The sequence below is a fragment of the Salminus brasiliensis genome, chromosome 10, assembly GCF_030463535.1.
Source record: "Salminus brasiliensis chromosome 10, fSalBra1.hap2, whole genome shotgun sequence".
Taxonomy (NCBI): domain Eukaryota; kingdom Metazoa; phylum Chordata; class Actinopteri; order Characiformes; family Bryconidae; genus Salminus; species Salminus brasiliensis.
The window spans coordinates 36,322,766-36,342,584 of NC_132887.1; the positions used below are offsets into that span (position 1 = coordinate 36,322,766).

At 42.1% G+C, this 19,819-nt stretch overlaps 1 protein-coding gene across 3 annotated transcripts in view; it reads right to left on the reverse strand.

Annotated features, from left to right (window-relative positions):
• Positions 1 to 201: 201 nt before the first annotated feature.
• Positions 202 to 19,819, reverse strand: part of kif20ba (kinesin family member 20Ba) — a 32,157-nt gene continuing 12,539 nt past the window's right edge. For all 3 annotated transcript variants that reach the window (XM_072690538.1, XM_072690536.1, XM_072690537.1), the window contains exons 24-34: positions 18,716 to 18,846; positions 18,463 to 18,618; positions 17,698 to 17,874; positions 16,342 to 16,494; positions 15,394 to 15,486; positions 13,356 to 13,568; positions 11,030 to 11,092; positions 7,389 to 7,466; positions 6,438 to 6,561; positions 4,860 to 4,987; positions 202 to 879 (exon numbers count right to left, since the gene is read on the reverse strand). In XM_072690538.1, coding sequence (XP_072546639.1) covers positions 799 to 879; positions 4,860 to 4,987; positions 6,438 to 6,561; positions 7,389 to 7,466; positions 11,030 to 11,092; positions 13,356 to 13,568; positions 15,394 to 15,486; positions 16,342 to 16,494; positions 17,698 to 17,874; positions 18,463 to 18,618; positions 18,716 to 18,846 — 1,397 coding nt within the window. In that variant the 3' untranslated portion in view covers positions 202 to 798. The remainder of the gene's footprint in view (positions 880 to 4,859; positions 4,988 to 6,437; positions 6,562 to 7,388; positions 7,467 to 11,029; positions 11,093 to 13,355; positions 13,569 to 15,393; positions 15,487 to 16,341; positions 16,495 to 17,697; positions 17,875 to 18,462; positions 18,619 to 18,715; positions 18,847 to 19,819) is intronic.

The following is a 19,819-nucleotide window of genomic DNA, read 5'->3' on the forward strand; positions in this document are numbered from 1 at the left end:
GATTCAAACTTGTGACCTTCGGAGCCCCGCTAATGCCAGTTAAGGGTAGCATTTGCTGTTAAGCTTCCATTATTAGGCCATGTGGTCTATAGTCTTGTCTCTCAAACAGTACCTACTCAACAAACAGTCGAAAATGGGGGTCCAGCCGTAGTATTTAGCATGCAGGTCCGAGACCACTGAAAGCGGTTTAGGGCCTTTACATTTATTTGCTGGACAGCATGTACATATGGTGGGCTGCTCGAGATATAGTACACTCAGCCAATACAGCAGAGGCAGAAACAGAGGATAATATTGGTCCATTCAACTAAATCCCATTGAATACAAAAAAAGGGGGGGGGGGACAGGGTAGACAAAAACAAACAGAAACACATTTTAAAAATAAAAGTCGTGAATCTACAACGCAGTCTAAACAGCAATCTACATCTGAATTATTATTACACTGAATTATTTGGCACCCCTGGTCAAATGACATGATGTTGATTTTCTAAGTGCGAGTCAGCTTACGAAAAAGTGTTCTTAAAGTTTAGAAATTTAGAAAATCAACAAATTGTGTCCTTTGACCAAGGGCACACAAACCTGTGCCTAATTGTGTTGTTAATGTAATATTAGTGTCACATAACGGAATATTTAGACATATTTACGAAAAACCTTTAAATGTGCAATAAAACGATTTTTAAAAAGTGCAATGAATTAAGGAAGAAATACTAAAAAGAAAAAACAAACAGAAAAAACACCATGATTGCTTTTAGTGATATCCGTATATTATGACACATCATTAACTTTCCACTGTAGCAGCTGTTACTTTGGAGTTCTGGTGCGCAGTCGTCTCTTAATGATGAGATGGTCACCATCTTTCTCCTCTGGGTCGTGACCAATAATCTGAAAAAAAAAAAAAAAAAAGATATTGAAGATATGATTATGGATATAGCTGACTTTTCCACAAGATAAATCTATACCAGCATGGTAATGACAACAATTAAACAAACATGAAGTTCATTTTGAAAATGCAATAAAAGTTTATAGAAGTAAACGTTTTCACTTGCTTTAATATAAATATGTGCATTATACAGTATATTAATAAATAAAGAAGTCTATAAATAAGGCTGTCCAGTGGATCAGGATTGGGACTGCTTCTGGATGTGTTACCCCAGATTCAGTTCTGATCCTTTGTTTTCACCACTGTGTTCAAACAGAGCAAGACCTGGCAGGGTTTACCCAATGTGTGCCCAAAATGTTTGATTTGACCCTCCAGGGAGTTACTCCTAAAGCCCCCCCTTTACCCACAGATGAGAGAATAAACGTATGTATACTATAGATAATAAAATACAATATATATATGTGTGTGTGTGTGTGAATGAAATCGGCTCATTCTATCATGTAATATCAATTCTATTGTGACCATTAGAAAATATAATGACCACCCCTGGTTTGGAATGAACTTGGCTTATTATATCAGCTCCACTCTATAATTACAGACTATAGTCCATATGTTTCTCTGCATACTTTATTAGCCTCCCTTCACTGTGTTCTTCAATGGTCAGTGGCCCACAGGACCACCACAGAGCTGCTATTTGCTGGGTGGGGGTCATTCTCAGCACTGCAGTGATATAATAAAATCATAATAATATCCATAATGGTCATAATAAATGCAGCAATTTTGTACTTTTGATATAGATATATATGAGCCAAAAATACAATAGTGTAATGCTAGAACAGACATTTAAAAATCTATTTATTTGTATACTGCTTTGCCTTTTTGGCAAAAAAATGTACTCAGGCTCCACAAAAGTCAAAATCTGAGGCGTTTTTTTCCTTTTTTTTTTTTGGGGGGGGGGGGGGGGGGGGGGCTTTTCATGGAAAAAATATAAAAATTAAAAGCAGTGTATTGTGTAGTAAGTGACTGCAGATGCACCAGCAAAAAAACAAATAAAACAAAAATGCTTCTATTTATGTGACAAATAAACATCAGTACACACACACATATACACACACACACACACACATACAAATCCTATTAAGTCCGTCCCAAGTTATTTTGCTATAAAAGGCGTTTGAAACTCGTTTTACGATGCGGTTCACTAAAAAGCAGCGTGAGTCATTTAACAGGTTGTAAATGTGGTCCAACAGCTAGTGTGCGAACTATCTATGAGCCAACCACTGATACTGCAGAAAGATTTGTGTCCGGTCAGGTAGGACACAGTCACAGCTCATGACAGCCTATGCCTAACAAGGCAAAACTGCCACAGGAAAAAGGCACAGTGGTTGCAAAATGAGGCTCGCTGACAGGGCTAGATAAACACAAACAGCAGAGCCAAAAAACCCTAACAACCACCTCAAGCCAGACTGCACATCCTCAACCCAGGTTCACAGATGCGTACGTGCTAGTATCACGAGGAGCTGCCATTTAAACGACTTGAAAGCAAAACCACTGTGCAGAAATATAATAATATCCTGCAAAACAACCCAAAGAGATGCACTCTACATCTGGACCGACCAGCTCAGATAACCTCATGACTCGTAACTATTATGTTTCCCTCTCTACACCTGAAGGATGCGTGTTTGGAGGAATCCTACAGATGCATTCAACCTGTACCGCCTGTTCTGAGGAGATTACGGGGCCTTTTCTCTTGAAGAACGGCCCAAAATTGTAGCCGATATTGTTCAGAAGGCAAACAACAGCTTTCCAAGACGGAGGAAAGCTGTTCAGAACACACAAGGCAGCCTGACTCTCCTGTAAATGCCAGCTCATTGTGCTCATCACAGGCGCAATCTCAGACACGCTCCAGGCTTGCAGTGCTTTTAATGCAGATTGAGGCAACTTGCTTGGTCTTTATTTTGGAGTTTTTCAAGACCCTGACAAGCTTGGAATTCTAATGAGGCCGCCTCTCTTAGGTAGGCAATTATTTCAGATTGACAAAAATGATGCATCTGACAAGGAAATGGTTTTAACTGACTTAAGAAACTCTCCAATGACAAGCTGCATTATAACAGAGCCATGGCCCCTTCGTACCCCCCCCCCCAAAAAAAAGGACAGCTGATTTGCAGCAACACAAAATAAAGATTAATACCATAACACAACCGTATACCTCAAAAAACCATTAGGATTCTAATGAAACAAGATTTTCTTAAGTATTTTTACATATATAAATTTACACTTTGGTTAGTCGATTTATTGCGGTATTCAGCTTTGGGGAAGAAAAATGTTACATGATATGATACAAAAAAAAAAAAAACATTAGGACATAAATGTACTACTTAAAAAGTTGCTTAAAATATAAGGGAACTGATCTTTATTTATTGTTTCGCTGCCCAATCTGGCAACCCTAATCTATTATTAATCACAGTCTAAAAAAAATTAAATAACTCAGTATGACTGAGGTTTTTAAGCCTTTTACCCTAAACCCACATACCTGAGCATGGAGTGGTCATTATAGTTGAGTGCAGTCTGTACAATCTTCCCATAGCTCTGAACAGCTAGGCTGTTCTCATTTATCCTTGATAACAAACTCTCAAACTAGTGAACATCCTGGGGCAGAGTGAAACTTTCTTAGAATGCACCTTTAAAACGATAGTCAGCTCAAACTGCAATAGCTTCTCACACTGGGGCGAGATCAGAGAACCTTCAAATGTTTTTGTTGCAAATAGTCAACAGGGTTGAGAAAGAGAGACGCATATTAACTGCCAAGGATTTGAGAAGAATCAAGCGTGAAGCTACCAGGAACCCATTATCTTCCAGTTCTGTCATATTCCAGAACTGCAACCTACCTGGAGTACCAAGAAGTACAAGATGTTCAGTGCTCAGAGACATGGCCAAGGTAAGGAAGGCTGAAACCCCACCACCACTGAACAAGACACATGAGCTGAAGTGTCTAGACTGGTCCAGGAAATACATGAAGACCGATGTTTCAAAGGTTTTATGGACGGTTGATGAAATGAGAGTGACTCTTGACGGACCAGTAACAGACACAGAGCTCTACTTCCAGTCAGACGCCAGCAAGGTGGAGGCGGGGTACTGGTATGGGCTATGGTATTATTAAAGATGAGCTGGTTGGACCTTTTCAGGTTGAAGATGGGCTCAAAATCTCAAAATATAATTTTCATTTGAACATATCAAAATAAAAGTGAGATGGGAAAATGTGTGTTTTTCATTTAGCTGCATAATAATTCTGCACAATAATAGTGCACATATAGATATTCTCCTAAGAAAGCCAAAACCTCACTTTTACTTTTTAAACATACATGTTTGAGGTTTACTAATATTTTGGATTAACCGAGAGCACTGTAGTGGGTATCCAGTGGGATAATCCTCAAAAATAAGACTTGCCTAACAGTTGTGCCTAATAATGTGTGTGTGTATATATATATATATATATAAAATATAATATATACCTATATCATCAGGCCCACAATCCAGAATGTGGCTGCAATACTTGTCTTTAAATGTTCCTAAAGTTCAGGTATGTAACTTGACCCACCTTGGCTTGACCCACCGTCCTTAAAGATGTATAGGTTTTTTTCTATTTCAGGAGTGTATATAACAGCCCTACGGACGTTTCTAGTCCAATAAGACTCGTAATATCACTTGAGTGCATGAGTCACAGCAGCCTCATCAAAGAATCCCATGTCAGAAGGCTCGGAACATCATGAGGTGAAAGCTATGCAAGATTAAGATCACCAACCTGTGTGCTACAAAGGCTAAACAGCCCTGGAACATAATGCTCCATGCTTGTCAGAACGGCTTCCAGGAAAATGCTGAAAGGCCTGTAAAATCTACATGCTGTCTGACACTCTTTCATAACATTTCAGATCTCATTTCTGTGGTGAACGGTGAAAATGAAATGCAGCAAATGGAGGCATACCTGGTGAGCTGGTATGTCCATAGGAGAGGAGATGTTGGGCCGGTAGAGTTTTCTTTTGGACCGTTTAGAACTCAAGGAGCCACTGTCGTCTGGAGATTTCCCACTCATCAAGCCCATTATCTTCTTAGCTGTACGGGATGAAGGATAGTACAAGGAAAGAGTACAAGTTAAAGAAGGGAAACAGTAAAAACAAGCAAACACAAACATGTGGTTAGGTAAATCATGGACAGCTGTAACCGCTAATCAAGGACACTGAACAACGTCAAGAACAAGAACAGCTTGAGGGACTCTCATACTTCAAAAGTAATGCATTGCTATGCTTCAGAGAATATCTATTTTTACTTGTAAGGTCACGTTATAGGTTTTCCCAACTGTAACCCATACTGAATGTGTGGGACAATGCTCCCATTGGCTCTGAAGTAGGATCTCTTCTTCTGTTATTTTGTGTCAACGACGCTGCTCATGACCTTTGCTGAGAATCCCCCAAACAATGAAGAACACCCCTTATACGTACTCTCTGAAAAGCCAGAGAGTACAGCACTAATGTTTCTGTACATGTGGTTTACAGCAGAAATATCTGTAGTAATTAGCATCTAATTCATAAATAGCATTAAAAATAGCATCATCCATTTCTAACCTTAATAAAGAAAAAGTAAACTGAACAAAATTAAACACAAAACTAAAATATGATGAGTATTAATGTCTGTTTATCTAAATAGTGGCAATTGTCTGACCAGAGGACTGCTGTAGGCTTACAATTAAATACATTTAAATGTTACCCAATTTTTCCCCAATTTAGCTCAGCCAATTAACCGACCCACTCACCAGGACTTCCCCCCATCACTTGCAATGCTCCCGACACTAGGAGGATGAGGAACAGCACATGCTTCCTCCACGACGATGCATGTGAAATCAGCCACCGATGCAACATCACTGGGAAGTTCTGATACATCATCCAACAGACGCCTGTGCCAGCCAGCATCACAACCGGAGTGATGAGGGGAGAGAGCACCTTCTACCCACCCAGAGAGAGAATAGCCAATTGTGCTCTCTCAGGCATCGGCTGCTGATTGCGAAGGGGCATGACCTGGGAGCGGAATTTGCAATTCTCAGGCCGTAGTGTCAGCATTTCAGAGCCACTCGGAGCCCCATTAAATTAATAAAGTTTATCTTCTATCCTCATCATCGTTATTATTATTATTATTCAAGGTTACACTGAGTGGAATCCAATCCAAATAGCATAAGAAATAAAATAATTGCCAATCGCAGTGGTTTCTCCTTAGTTCAGAGAGCACTCTGTGTCAGATACTGTTACCAGCCTCCGTAGCTTGTCAGAACATATCAAGTGACTAATTGGTCAAACTAAAATAAATGACCTGTAAATGGGTCGCTGTTAGTGCCAGCGCTGACCTGCGTAGGAAAGCTAAATGAAATGCTTCAAAATTCAGAACATTAATCAGACTAGGAAAGTTCCAAGTTTTGAAAAACATAATAGAAGAAGTCAAACAGGCAGACAGATGCTAATAGAAAGAGAAAGCCTTTTCCATTACCAAGCTAATTCCATTTAGACTGATGTACCTTTGCTGCCTAGGAAAGTGGGTGAGCTGTTCAGAAAGCCTCCGATTTTCTGCAGCGTCCCCTCCTTCTTCCCTCGCAGGCTGGACTGTGAGTCATGAGAATTTTTGGCAACCAGTGCAGGGGACTATAAAGGAATACAAAAATGAATAAGAGAAATAAACGAAAGGAAAAAAGTAGATATTTGACACTAATCCTCTAAAGAAAAGAAACTTTTAAACCCAAATAATTAGAATTTTTTATATATTTTTATATTTTTTTCTGGCATTTAATGTAAACATTACCTGAACCTACCGGCTTATATTCGCAAGATTTCAGTCACTACAGGCACTTCTGTACAAACTGGTGGGGCTATTCTCTGGTATTAGAAGTTTATAATAACACTTTCGGCCCACCGGCGGGCCATAGGCTTTTTAAGGGGTTAACCATCTTACAGAGGTAGATGAACGCAGCGCAAGGGCCGGACCTAAAAGCTCTAGACATCAACCAGACATCTAAGATCAGTAGAGTCTGGCCAGGTAAAAGTGCCTAGCACCAGAGCTTAACAAGGTCAGGCAGCCTTCAGCCACTATTCTGCAGCCAGTTGGGAAAAATTCCTAGAAGCAGTCAGATGTAGCCCTTTTCAAAAGCAGATTCAGAACATCTGTTCTGCTTCTAGACTAAGCCACGGCACTTTGCATTTTTGCAAACTTCAATAGCATCAATTTTATTTGATTCCACGTGTGCAATTTTTTTTCCAGTTTTTATCGTACTTATAGTCTGATTAAGCTTTGCTCTTTCTTGTATATTATGCTGTTGTTATATTGCTCTCATTTTTCTAAAGCACACTGAAGTGCCCCTGGGTATGAAGTGTGCCGTGTGAATAAATCTGCCTTGTCTGGTGCAGAGAGTAGTGGATTCTAATCAGACTTGAGCTACTACACTACACCAACAACCACTTCTGTTTCACTTCACCTCCTCCTCCTGGTGTGCAGGCAGTCTGGGTGTGTTCTTGCACCTCATGTTCCTTCTGTTCTCTATCTCCACCCCATCCTAAAAGACAGAAAGAGAGAAAAGAAAGAAAACAACAAAAAAGGAAAAATAAAAAGAGACATGGACATTAATAACTGAAACCCAATCCCAACCCTATTATTTATGTTTATTTGGTGGAAAAAGTTGCCGTAATGAGGAATGAGAGGACACGCATGATATAATGGAGTATAATGGAGTGATTGGTGGTCGTTGTATATGTGCTTGTGATTAATTAAAGATGATCATGGTGAATCAGAAAACAAAGAACCTATCTATCTGACACCGTCTCATCTAGAACCAGCTACTGCACACACACAAACACGCACACATACTGTTGCCGGACCTCCTAGCGGGCCGGCCTAGAAGAGGCATGCGCGAGAAGTGCCCCTTGTTTGCCTCGAAGAGACGTTTTCTTGTACTGACAACTGCATTTAGCCACGCAGCTAAAGCTAAAGTATCTGTGCTGCCGAGAGGAGATGTAAGCTTAGGTAAGCTGAGGTTGGATCTCATAGCTTGAAATCCTAAAGTTAAGGGAAGTGGTGCGAAGACATACTGTGGCATTAATGTGTGAGTCAACGTCCTTAGCCATAGCATGCCGACTCACGCCGCCACCACAGCATTAGCAGCATGCCGGCCAACATCAGTACTATTAGCATTTCTAACGGCCTCGTCCAGCATCACCATCGGTGGCAGTAGCATTGCTTCCACTGCATTAGCATTGCTACTGCGCCGGTACCATTGCTGTCACGCCGTTAGTCACAAGCCATGATCATGAGACCCTGGGTATTTACATCTACAATACTACATCTTAAGGCTCTGAGGGCAAGGCTTGAGTCCTTTTAGAGGTCATCCTTTTTCTTTCGGCCCCTATTGTTGAAACGCCATCGATGATTCTACCTGGAGCTGGGGGTAGAAGGCAGTTGTTGTGGACCAGTAAAGAAGAGGAGGGGGCGCCCTGTTGTGCATCCACAGTTGGTTTGAACCAGCCTTTATGATAATTCAGCAGAATCTGGGGTGGTGGTGCACTACTCTACTGTGCAGCGATACTTGCACTAATATGACCTTCATGGAAATGCTATCAGGAGTAAACCGGTCCTTCAACCCAGTTGTCTGAGAGCTGAAATCTCAAGGGATGTCCGAACTTTTGCATGGCACCCCTGTCCATAACTTAAATGTTAAACTTGCCTTTTGGAGACCATCTTTTAATCCCTTTGTGACCACGCATGCCCAAACTTTTGCATGTCACGGTTACTATTATTACGTGTAATAAGCACTTTACAAAGTCTCTTCCACTCGCTCACTCACTCAATCACACACACATACACACGCCTGTAGTCCAACGCGCCTCATTTTCAACATCCTCACCAATCATAAGTGAGAAAAGAGGAGTCAGATGTGGTCAATGAATGAAATGATAGGGGATGAAAGGCAGCTTAAGCTGAACTGATTAGCGTCCTCACTGACTCATCGGTCTCGCTCTCCTCCTCCATCCGTCTTCCTCCCTGTCCCTCCCTCCGCTGACAGTGGGCCTGCAGCTGTGACATGGTGTGTGAAGGCTGATGACATGCTGCTGCTCTGAGCAGGCTAAATGAAGGGGACTGAGCGGATCTTCGTCTGTCAGAGCTGCCTCCTGAACTTATTCCCACAGAAAGGTGCGCTGCCCTTTAGCGACAGACTCCGAAGCTATTCACAGGGCATTCACAGCTATTCTGTCGTTTAGGTGGTGCCGCAGCCTGAAGGAACCTGCCTATTTAGATGGACAGCTGTCCTGGAGGTAGTGGAGGTTAAACGCCTTCACCTCAGCGATGGCGTCTGCAGGGTAGTTTCACCAGCTCTGTCTTCCATTCAAAAGCAGAGGAAGTGGGTCACTGGTAGCTTCAGTGATTCAGTGAGAAACCCAATCAAGTTCACCCAAATTACCAAGGATTAAAAGTAGAGAGTGAGAGGTTCTGGATTATGGAGTGACTGATGGCTTATGGGTTGTGGATGGAAAGTCCTATTTCGCCAGCCGAGGAGTGATTTCTCTTGAGTGCTCGGCGAGGTGTTTGGCACAGCAACTCTTCCATTATCTTCACCGCTGAAGAAAACCTCATGAGGGTTTTTTTTCCTTCATAACAGCACCTTTGCTATTCTGCTCACGGAACAATATGATCAATTCTCACACTTGGATGCAATTTTCAGTTTTGACTGTAACCAAGAGTGTATTGGGAAAAAAGTAGGAAAAGCTATACTTTCTTCCAAAGGTAGCAAAAAGGTTGTTGAAGGTCTAGCTGAAGACACGGTAATGCCTTCTTAAAAGTAGGGCTGTCAGAAATAATCAGGTTAATCATTAATCAAACCTAATTAATTATTAGTCAATCAACTATCAGTGACTAGTAGGTAAGATGCAGGGTCTAGTAGATAACCAGAAGGGTCTAGAGGTAAGGTGAAGGGTCTTGAGGTAAGGTCTAGAAGGTAAGGTGCAGGGTCAAGTAAGTCACGAGCAGGGTCTAGTTGGTAAGGAGCAGGATCTAGCAGGTAAGGAGCAGGATCTAGCAGGTAAGGAGCAGGAGCAGGATCTAGTAGGTAAGAAGCAGGGTCTAGTATGTAAGGTCTAGTAGGCAACAAGCAGGGTCTAGTAGGTAAGGGCCAACAGATAAGGTGCAGGGTCTAATAGGTAAGGTCTAGTAAGTAAGGTGTAGGGTCTAGTAGGTAAGGTGCTGGGTCTAGTAGGTAACAAGCAGGGTCTAGTAGGTAAAGTCCAATAGATAAGGTGCAGGGTCTAATAGGTAAGGTCTAGTAGGTAAGGTGCTGGGTCTAGTAGGTAAGGTCTAGTAGGTAAGGTGCAGGGTCTGGTAGGTAAGGTCTAGTAGGTAAGGTGCAGGGACTAGTAAGTCACAAACAGGGTCTAGTAGGTAAGGTGCAGGAGCAGGGTCTAGTAGGTAAGGAGCAGGAGCAGGGTCTAATAGTTAAGGAGCAGGGTTTAGTAGGTAAGGTATAGTAGGTAACAAGCAGGGTCTAGTAGGTAAGGTCCAATAGATAAGGTGCACTGTCTAATAGGTAAGGTCTAGTAAGTAGGGTGCAGGGTCTAGTAGGCAAGGTGCAGGGTCTAGTAGGTAAGGTGCAGGGTCTAGTAGGTAAGGTGCAGGGTCTAGTAGGTAAGGTCTAGTAGGTAAGGTGCAGGGCCTAATAGGTAAGGGCTAGTAGGTAAGGTGCAGGGTCTAGTAGCTAAGGTGCAGGGTCTAGTAGGTCCCCAGCTCCACCTAACCAGCTAACAGACGCCTTTGGCTGCCAACGTCCCTTAAAACCAACGAGGGGAAAGAGCGCCATCAACCCACTCGTAGAGAGCACAGCCAAATGCACTCTCTCGGACTCAGGCCACTGATGGCAAACCGCTGTGACTGTACTTTAAGAGCTCAAGTAATTGCCAAGAGAGCTCAGCTAATAATGGGTAGTTTACTGACCACTAAATAGTATTAATAGTATATAATAATATTATTGATCACTGTGACAGCCCTACTTGAAAGTAATTGAAAAAATAATTCAATAAATAGAAGTATCAGGAAAAATCACTCCCGGTGGCTTTAAAGTGGACCTGAGGATACCTGAGATTCAGACTGGCGTGCAGAGTTGCGGTTGGTCTTGCGGTTTCGGCTGCTGCCTCTTTTCTTGAAGAAGACACAAGCAGTCAACAACACACACAGTCTGATTAAAGGCACAATTGGACACTCGCTTTAACAGCACGTGTTTTAGAGACGGTTGCCAGGGGCAACCACACCACGGAGGAATGTCTAAATCTATGGATGTGTCTTCACACCCACGGACGGGGACGTGCCCATGGTCCATGCTCCATCTTTTAAAGGGGCAATTAACAAAAAATAAAAAACACACAGCACACAACTTACTCTTCTGGGTGAAATATCGGACAGTTTCAACAGATATGGCATGCGTTCGTCATTGTGTGCGTGTGCGAGTGTGTGTGTGTGCACATTTAAGAGCCGACAGAGCCTTAATGTGCTGCCAACAATAACTCTGTCCAGTTGAATGTGCCGTCACTGAAAAGGCCATTACCGTAATTGCTTCAGTACACTGGCCAACCCCCCTAATAACTCCAAGCTATTATATTTGAATTGAACATGTGCGCTACGTCCATTCTTCCTACTGTTGTAGTCCGTTTCTTTTCTGCCACACAATAAGCACATCAGGTTTGTATTACTGAACACATATGACATCTCTCTTAATTTAGCTTTTCCATTATACCATCATTTTCCCCTACCCTGTAACTTCTGCCACGCGCCTTTTCATGTAGTTTTATACACACACATCAGTCTGTGGTGCCAGCCTTCCTGCATGAGTGAGTAATGCAGTCAGACTCAGAAGCGCAGTCTGTTCTGTCCGCAACCCCCCTCCACCCCTCCTCCCCACATGCACCAATCTGCTTAATGAGACTGCCATTATGCTGCTTTTGCATAATGTATTTCAATTGTAGGTTTAAATGAGGCCTATTAAAGCTCTGATAACGACTAATTAAGACCATTTAAGGGCCATTGGCTAAACAGGCAGGGTCAGAGTCCAGTCTGTAGTCAGCCTGAAGACCAGCAAAATAAGCATCTTTAATCTTTCAAAACTATTTCAAGTGACTATACAGGGCAGTGACAAGCTATTACGTCTTCTCTGCTTTCCTCTCCCTTCAAAAACCTTTTATTAAATTGAATAAAATGATTTTTTCTTATAGTTCCTTATATAATGCAACCATAATCATATACAGTTGCGGTAGGACGTTTGCACACACTTATCGTGGACATGAGCGTCAGGCAATAATAAAATATTTTATTTGGCCAAGGCTGAAGCCTTTAAAACTTCCTTCCAGTGATCATGACTGACTACAGCTGTTAGCGTTCCTGTGCCCAAGTTTGCAGCTGACCACATGGACAAAGAACAAGCCCACTGGAGGCAAATTTTATGGACAACTGAGTTGTTTGGACACAATGAGGCCTTCAATTCCAAGTACACTGTACCAACTGCTAAGTACAGTGGTGGTAGAATCATGTGCTATGGCTATTTTTCTTCAATGAAGGAGAGCCAGCTCAATTCTTCTGCATAACCCCAAACCGACTGGGTGGTCCAACAGGCCAATGACCTCATACACGCAGAAAAGGTGGTTATGAAGTTGTGAATTCAAAGATCATAAATTGTGGACTATCCTTAAAAGAGGGGGTTGTGTCAGGGAACCAACACATGTTAATTGAATTCTACCAAGAAGAGCAACTTGCTAAAGCACATTCAACGAAATATTACCTGGGCTGTTCCATTTCAGATGGATGCTATAATTCATCCTGACCAACAAGGCTGATATCAAAACAAGCTTAGATTGGCCAGAATCTCCATCCACTATACAGACAAAAGTATTGGGAAGTATCATTCACCCCAATTCAGGTGATTCCCTTAGTCCCATTTTGTGCCGCAGGTGCACAAAGTCAAGGCCCTAGCCATGCAGTCAAGTCTTTCCACACATTAGTGAAAAAAATAGTGGTTCTAAAGGGCTCACTGAATTCCAGCGTGGTACTGTAATGGGATCACCAAAGGACCCTTGGCATCCTTTGGTGAAATTTCTTCCCTCCTAGATATCCCACTATCAACTGAGTGGTATTATTGACTGAGTGGAAGCATTGCTGCAAAAAGGGAAAACCAACTCCATAAAAATGCTTAGGGGTTCAGAATGGGATGTCATTAAAACTCCTATAGGTGTCCCAACACTTTTGTCCATGTAGTGTATAAATAAAAGCATCCGTGAAGTGAAAATGGTCACTTACAGGTGTGCACTACTATGTTTATTATGTTGAGCGCATCACAGATTCACGCTGTTAACACCAGGAGCTTCATTAGGTGTGTTCTGTTTGTTGCTGTTTGATGCTGTGACTGATTTCTTACCTTGTCCATCTCTCCACTTTTTCTCTTGCGAGCCGCGCGGGAGATTTTAACCGTGACGGCCGACTCTTCCCCATGCCGTTTGAGAGCGAAGCGATCTGGCTGCAGCGAGCTGAAGGCAATCTCCACCTCAGGCCGCGGGAACCGGGAACGGCGGCCCATCTCTGTGGAAACCTCAGACGAGTCGAGCACGGATGGATAGCTGCCGCAAGAACCCTGAGGAAAAGATCACCAGCTTTCTTATCGCCTTCATCTTCATTTTCAAAAAGATAAGAGATGCCGCGCTCTTGCGTTTCATGTGCACACCAAAGTTTGTGTGGTGGGGGAAAAGAATATTTGTGTCTGTGCTAACACCAGTGTACTGCCCAGTGTAAGCCCTCCCTAATTCTTTATACATAGAATCTATATATACACACATATACTGAACTTTAATGCACTGAACCCATATTCAGTTAATCTTAAGACATTCTGCCCAGCGTGGCACTGTCTTTTTAGTGGCATTGTATTTTTACTAGGGATGCACCGATCCATCTTTTTCTGTTCCGATACACATACCGATACATGAACTTTGCGTATTGGTCGATACCTGATACCGATCCGATACCATTGTTGAATTAATAAAGCATATACCTGACCATCTGGGAGAGACTTAAGACATTAGGATTGACTAAATCATTACTTTACTAACTACAACAAACTATAAAAAATGAACACAGATGTAACTGAACCAAATTTCTGTTTATTGGTCACTAAAATTAAGGTGCTGGACCTCGGCACAGTGTTGTGTGGGTTGTCTGAAATCTGTGAGACTAAAGAGGAGCTAGCAGCGCCTCCCTTCTCAGTTCTCCTTATATGGAAGACAAGCTGGATTACTCCAGCTAGCTCCTCTCCATCCTGATTTGATAGTTGATGACAGGTTGAGGCCATGCTGGTTAGATAGGGGGGGTCTTGCTGTTTGCTATGATATGTGTATGATGTCTGTAGGTTACTCTGATCCTGGGTGATAAAGCCTAGAAAACCGGCTGTGAGAACACTGGGTTCCGTGAATAGATCGATCCTTTGGATCTGACTAATTATCTGATACCCGATCCAGCTAATTTTCCTAGCATCGGATCAGTGCATGCCTCATTTTTACACGTGATCTCGGCAGCAGCCAAAGTCGACATGCTAATGAGCTCATGCATATTGTTGACCAGTGCTCTGTCTGGTGAATGTCATAGACCAAACTACATTCAAAGTCTACAGTCAAAAACACTAACTAGAAAAAGCTAAAGTAAAAGCATAGATACGTCAGATTCAATGAAAATTTCATGAATATGCCGAACTGATGACACGACAGTCACGACAGAGCAGCAAAATCATCTCAAAATCATGTTCAGTCTATGTATCCCCCCCAAGTCATTTTTAATGAATACGCTCTGAAATCCAAGTCAAGAGCTCAATCCAAATCCAAACAGATCAAATATCTCTGTTAATTAGCTGAGTGTGTGTATGAGCTTCGTGGCTGGCCTGTGACCAATCATCAAAATTTTCAAAACGTCTTGGATATTTAACGCCAGGGTTATCTGCGTACACTTTTTTGCGTGACTGTGTGGTTTCAGAGTCGCTAACGACAAAAAGGCAGTAAAGGGAAAAGGTAGTAGTGCTAGATTGTGCAGAAATGGTCGAACCTGTAGTAAACTTGCTGGCAATTATTGAATAAGCAATTGTTACTGCAATGCTTTTTGCTCCTTATGTCATGGTGGTGAGTTTATAATTCTGGCCAATTTCTCCTTAATCAGCACTGAGACTAAAACATGGAAGTTATGCAGCTATTGTGACGTTAAACTAGGCTCTTGAGCTCTTGCAGTGCAAAGAGTTAAGTCCTAAACATAACAACCTTCTTAACTTAACCCACCTTTATTATTAAATATATGAATGATACAATTTTCCAAAACACTTTTCTAAAACATTTAAGACTGTTAGCAGTTCTTAAGTATATTTGTCATCTTTGTGAGAAGACAGCCGTGACATGCAAGATAAGACTGTTGTTCAGATTTACCTGGCTGGTGACGGATCCTCTGTTTTTGCCTTTGGGTTTCAGAGTACTGCTGTCCAAAGGTCGTCCCATGTCCAAATCTTCAGCTGCTAAGGTCTAAAGCAGCACAAATGATGATATGGATAACAATGGACATTAAGCAATCAGTAGGTTATTCAGTAATTGGCATGCAATTTGGTTATATCAGTCATCTAATATTTACAGTTTACAAACATGTGAATTACACTGTCAGCAGCCAGTAAGCTTATAGATGGGTGGGGGAAATGAGACCTCCAACACCACTATGTCAAATCATCAGTTAATTGTGTAACAGAATATTAAAATGTGCTCAAAAACCCTCCTAAGGTTCATCCATGCAGATTTTTTTTGCGTGATGGTGTGGTTTATGTATCACTAACTATCACTATGTATCACTAAAATCTGCTTTTTGCAACAGCAAACAAGCTACTAATCTCTCACCACCTTCAGTCAGTCTGTAACTGTTGCAAGTGATCCTAATCACTGGGCCTAATTAATGCCATTCTTAGAAGAGTTACTGTTACAACACTTTCTACAGCTTATGTACTAGTAGTTGAAATAAAGGTTGATGGATTTATGCATGTGTGTGTGTGTGTAAACTGTTATTTATAAATCTGTCTGTGAATACATGGCATTAGATGGGATGTGTGGATGAGTCTCCGATATGCTGGCTGGCCTTTAATGCCGTCTGTGAAGACCAAATGTCTCCAGAACTGCCTAAAAGTGGCAACACAGGTGTAGAGGAGCCTGTGTATGACTGTGCGCGTTGCCTGTAGAAGAAGCTTAGAAGCTTGTTATGGTAGATCCTGATTTAAAAGTCGCACCACAAATGAGTCTTAGTGATGCGTGTCTGTGCTGTCTGATCAATGGGAGTTTGATCAATCTGCATTTTGCATACTCTAGAATTAGCTACATGCTTTGTCTGTGTCAGACCTGTGTGGAAGAGTCTCTACGTGCACCGGCTTCAGTCTCCCTGGTGCTGCTTGTGTGCGACAGCTTGGTGAGTTCCTCCTCCAGTCTGAGTATCTCAGCATCTTTCTTGTTCAGCAGAGCCTGCAGCTCCTCAGCCCTGCCCTTTTCAGCCCCCTGAAACAAGAGTCAGAAAGACAATAGCACCAATATCACCCTGATATCCAAGAGCTTTCTCCATTCACAAGCCCAGAACTGAGTGTCCACTTATCAAGTGACATTCCTTCTACCATAATGTCTACCACTCCTCTATAAGCCCACAAAGTTCTTCCAAGGCCTGCAAATGCAGAGCATTCGTTTCTGTGAGCATCCACTGCCTCGAAACACTTGATATTACACAGTTTCAGGAAGCAGTGCTAGCAAAGCCAACAGCATCGTAAAACTATGATTATTTTAGCTTGGTTACCAGGTGCATTCTGGTCCACTCTGAGGCTAAAATAGAGGTTACTGCTTTGGAAAGTCTTTGCAACAATGCAAATTCAAGTCAAAGCCAAAGATTTTACTGCCCATCATTTGTGCTCTGTTGGTGGCAAAATGACTTGGTGCTTGGTCCCTGATGATTGCCAATTGCAATGGAATTTGAAAATGGACTCTGCACTTACAGCAGGTACAATAGTCAGTGGAAATCAAGGCGTTCTGCATGCAAGTAATCAGTAATGAAATAAATTAAAAGCAATACATTTCATTTTCTGAAGCCTCATGTTGTCACACGTGTCAGACTGAGTGGTTGCAGCAGACTGACGGCATGACGTTTATTAAGTAACCTGCTGTTGCACAGTAATCAGCAAAGTCAAATAAGGTGACGTCTAAAATCACTTAACGCCCTCACGAATTCAGTTCCCAATAACAGTGCTCTGGATTTTTTTTTAGTGTAGGGAATTGTGATTAGGGCATGGTTTCTGACTGAACACTGAGCTACAATCTGTGTGTGCTGTGTGCTGTTTTTGGGGAGAAAAGAGATTCTCCCTCAGAATTCTCTGCTGGCAGTGGACCCCATCTTACTCCTAATTTAGCAGCAGAACAGATGGAGACTAAAAGTCTTGAGTCTGTGCCGGCACTTAATGGAATAACATGACAGCTCTGACAGTTCAACCCTACAGTGGAAAAGAGGCGACAGATCCCCATGAGGGCAGGGTTGTGCCATGCTGCAAAGGCAAGTACATTAATACACAGGAATCAACCCTGGACGCCTGACCACTCGACTGCTATAAAACAGTCAATTCACTCAATTGCCTGCACTTCACATAACACTTCACAAACAAAGCCAGACAGCAGCAGTGAAAAAGGTGAGCAGCAAAACAGGTGCTGTACTATACTGACCTCTGGTGCCTGAGGAGTGCCACTACACTGCAGTTCCTGGATCTGCTTGTCCTTCTCTGCAATTGAGCAGACGAGTTTCTTCAGTTGGACCTCCAAAGCAGAAACAAGCGTGTCTCTCTCTTTTCTCCATCTTTCCATCTCCTCCTCGCGTTCAGCGAGCTGCGCAGACAGCAACTCCTGGGTCAGAGAGAAAGGCAGACGGTCCCTCATCATTTATTATTACTGTATTAATATTATTCTAAAATAATAGACCCTGTATAACTGCAATGTCATGCGATTTGTTAAGTTTAATCTGATCAATTTAATGAGTAAATTGATAACTATTATTAATAATAATAATAATAATAATAATAATAAATGAGTATGACAATCTACACACAAAAACTAAATATTAGCTGGTTGTTCTGGTTGCTAACGGTCATCTTTTTTTCTTTTAATAAATTAACCTTGTTTTGACCACTGGTTGAAAACTAAGGAAGATGTAAATCAAAATTTTAGGAAACACACATGCTCACAAAACATGGTGGACATAACAAATATAGTTGATATAATCAATAAATCTATATATATATAAATCTATCTAGCAATGTTGTATGCTATTAAATTCATACTATTTATAAGAATATTTGAAGCTTTTAAGATTTGCAGTTTAGAGTTCACAAACGTGCTCACATCTAAGATGACACTGACTCAGGGGTACAGTGCAACAAAAAAGAGGGGGGGGGGGTCGACAAAAACAACACAGTAAGCAGAGGCGTTCTGTACCATCTCAGCATGCTGGCGAGCATGGCGCTCTCTGTCGTCAGCGAATCGCCTCATGTCCTGGTTCCTCCTCTCCTCCGCCTCTTTTGCCTGAGCAATCAGAACCAGCTTCTCCTCCAACCATTTCTTACGCTCAGTCTGATGCTTCTCGCTGGCCAACTACAGACCCACAACACGCATATGCTCATGTAGACAATCACAAAGGGTTCAAAACTTCAAATATTAAAAACATATATTTTTCTTTTTAGAATCTTACATTCAAGCTTTCACAGGCCTGGGCGGCCTCCTCTTTGGCCCGCGCGAGGTCGTCAGCAAGTGTTGCATCATGGTGAGGTAAGGAATTGCCCTTTCTCTGTTTCAGAAGCAGCTCTTTGAGGTTCTCGATTTCTATAAACAGACACAAACACACGCTTCAGCACCAGAGAGCACACTATCCGGTTCTGCACAGCCCAAACCCATGAGAAAAGATGAAAACTTACGTGACGTGCTCAGGGTATGTTTTTTAATTAGTTCATCCCACTCAAATTAATTGCTTTTTTAAGTTCTTTTTTTTCATCTCTAACTCCCAGTACAGCCCTTCACTTCTTTGCCAGCAGTCTTGAAAGGAGAAGTATACACATGCTTTGAGGTTGCGCTAGATTTTAAGGCTACAGCACTGCGGAGAGGCTCAAAGGGCTTAAAGGAGAAAGATGAACACACTTGATTATGTCCCCATGTTTATGCCTGAATGGGCAATACATCACTGACCCCCTACCATCCAGTCCCTACGTTTTCGGAATGTAGCCAACTGCAACTCACTGGGCTTGCTAGCATAGACACCATGAGCCATATGGTACGGCTCTGAACCACAGGATGCTCTGTGGTTCTATAAGCAACATTAGAGTTTTGTGGCATCCGTGATTCAATCAAACAGAAGAGTCCATGCTTTATTGGATGCTTGTATAACTGTGTTAAGGGGATTTCACACCAACTATGTTTGGTCAGATCCACATCTAAGGGATTTAGCAGACGCTCTTATCCTGAGCGACTTACAGACAGGCAGACTCTGCCGTTCTGACACCCAGGGGAAGTCCATTCCACCACTTCGGTGCCATGACAGAAAAAAAAAAATAGGGATGCTTGTCTTCCGTGGATCTTGAAGGATGGTGGGTCAAGCCAAGCCATACTTAAAGCTTGAGGGCTTTTGGTACAGATCAGCTTTTGACCATTGCCAACAAGTATTTAGGGGCTGGTCTATTCTACCACAGGGTAAAAAGTCTAGTCAGTACACTAGACTAGGCTTATCCTGAACCATACAACATACATGCTTTGCTAAATGCATGTGGCACTTTGTCTTTATCATGCTGCTCTAGTGTTATCT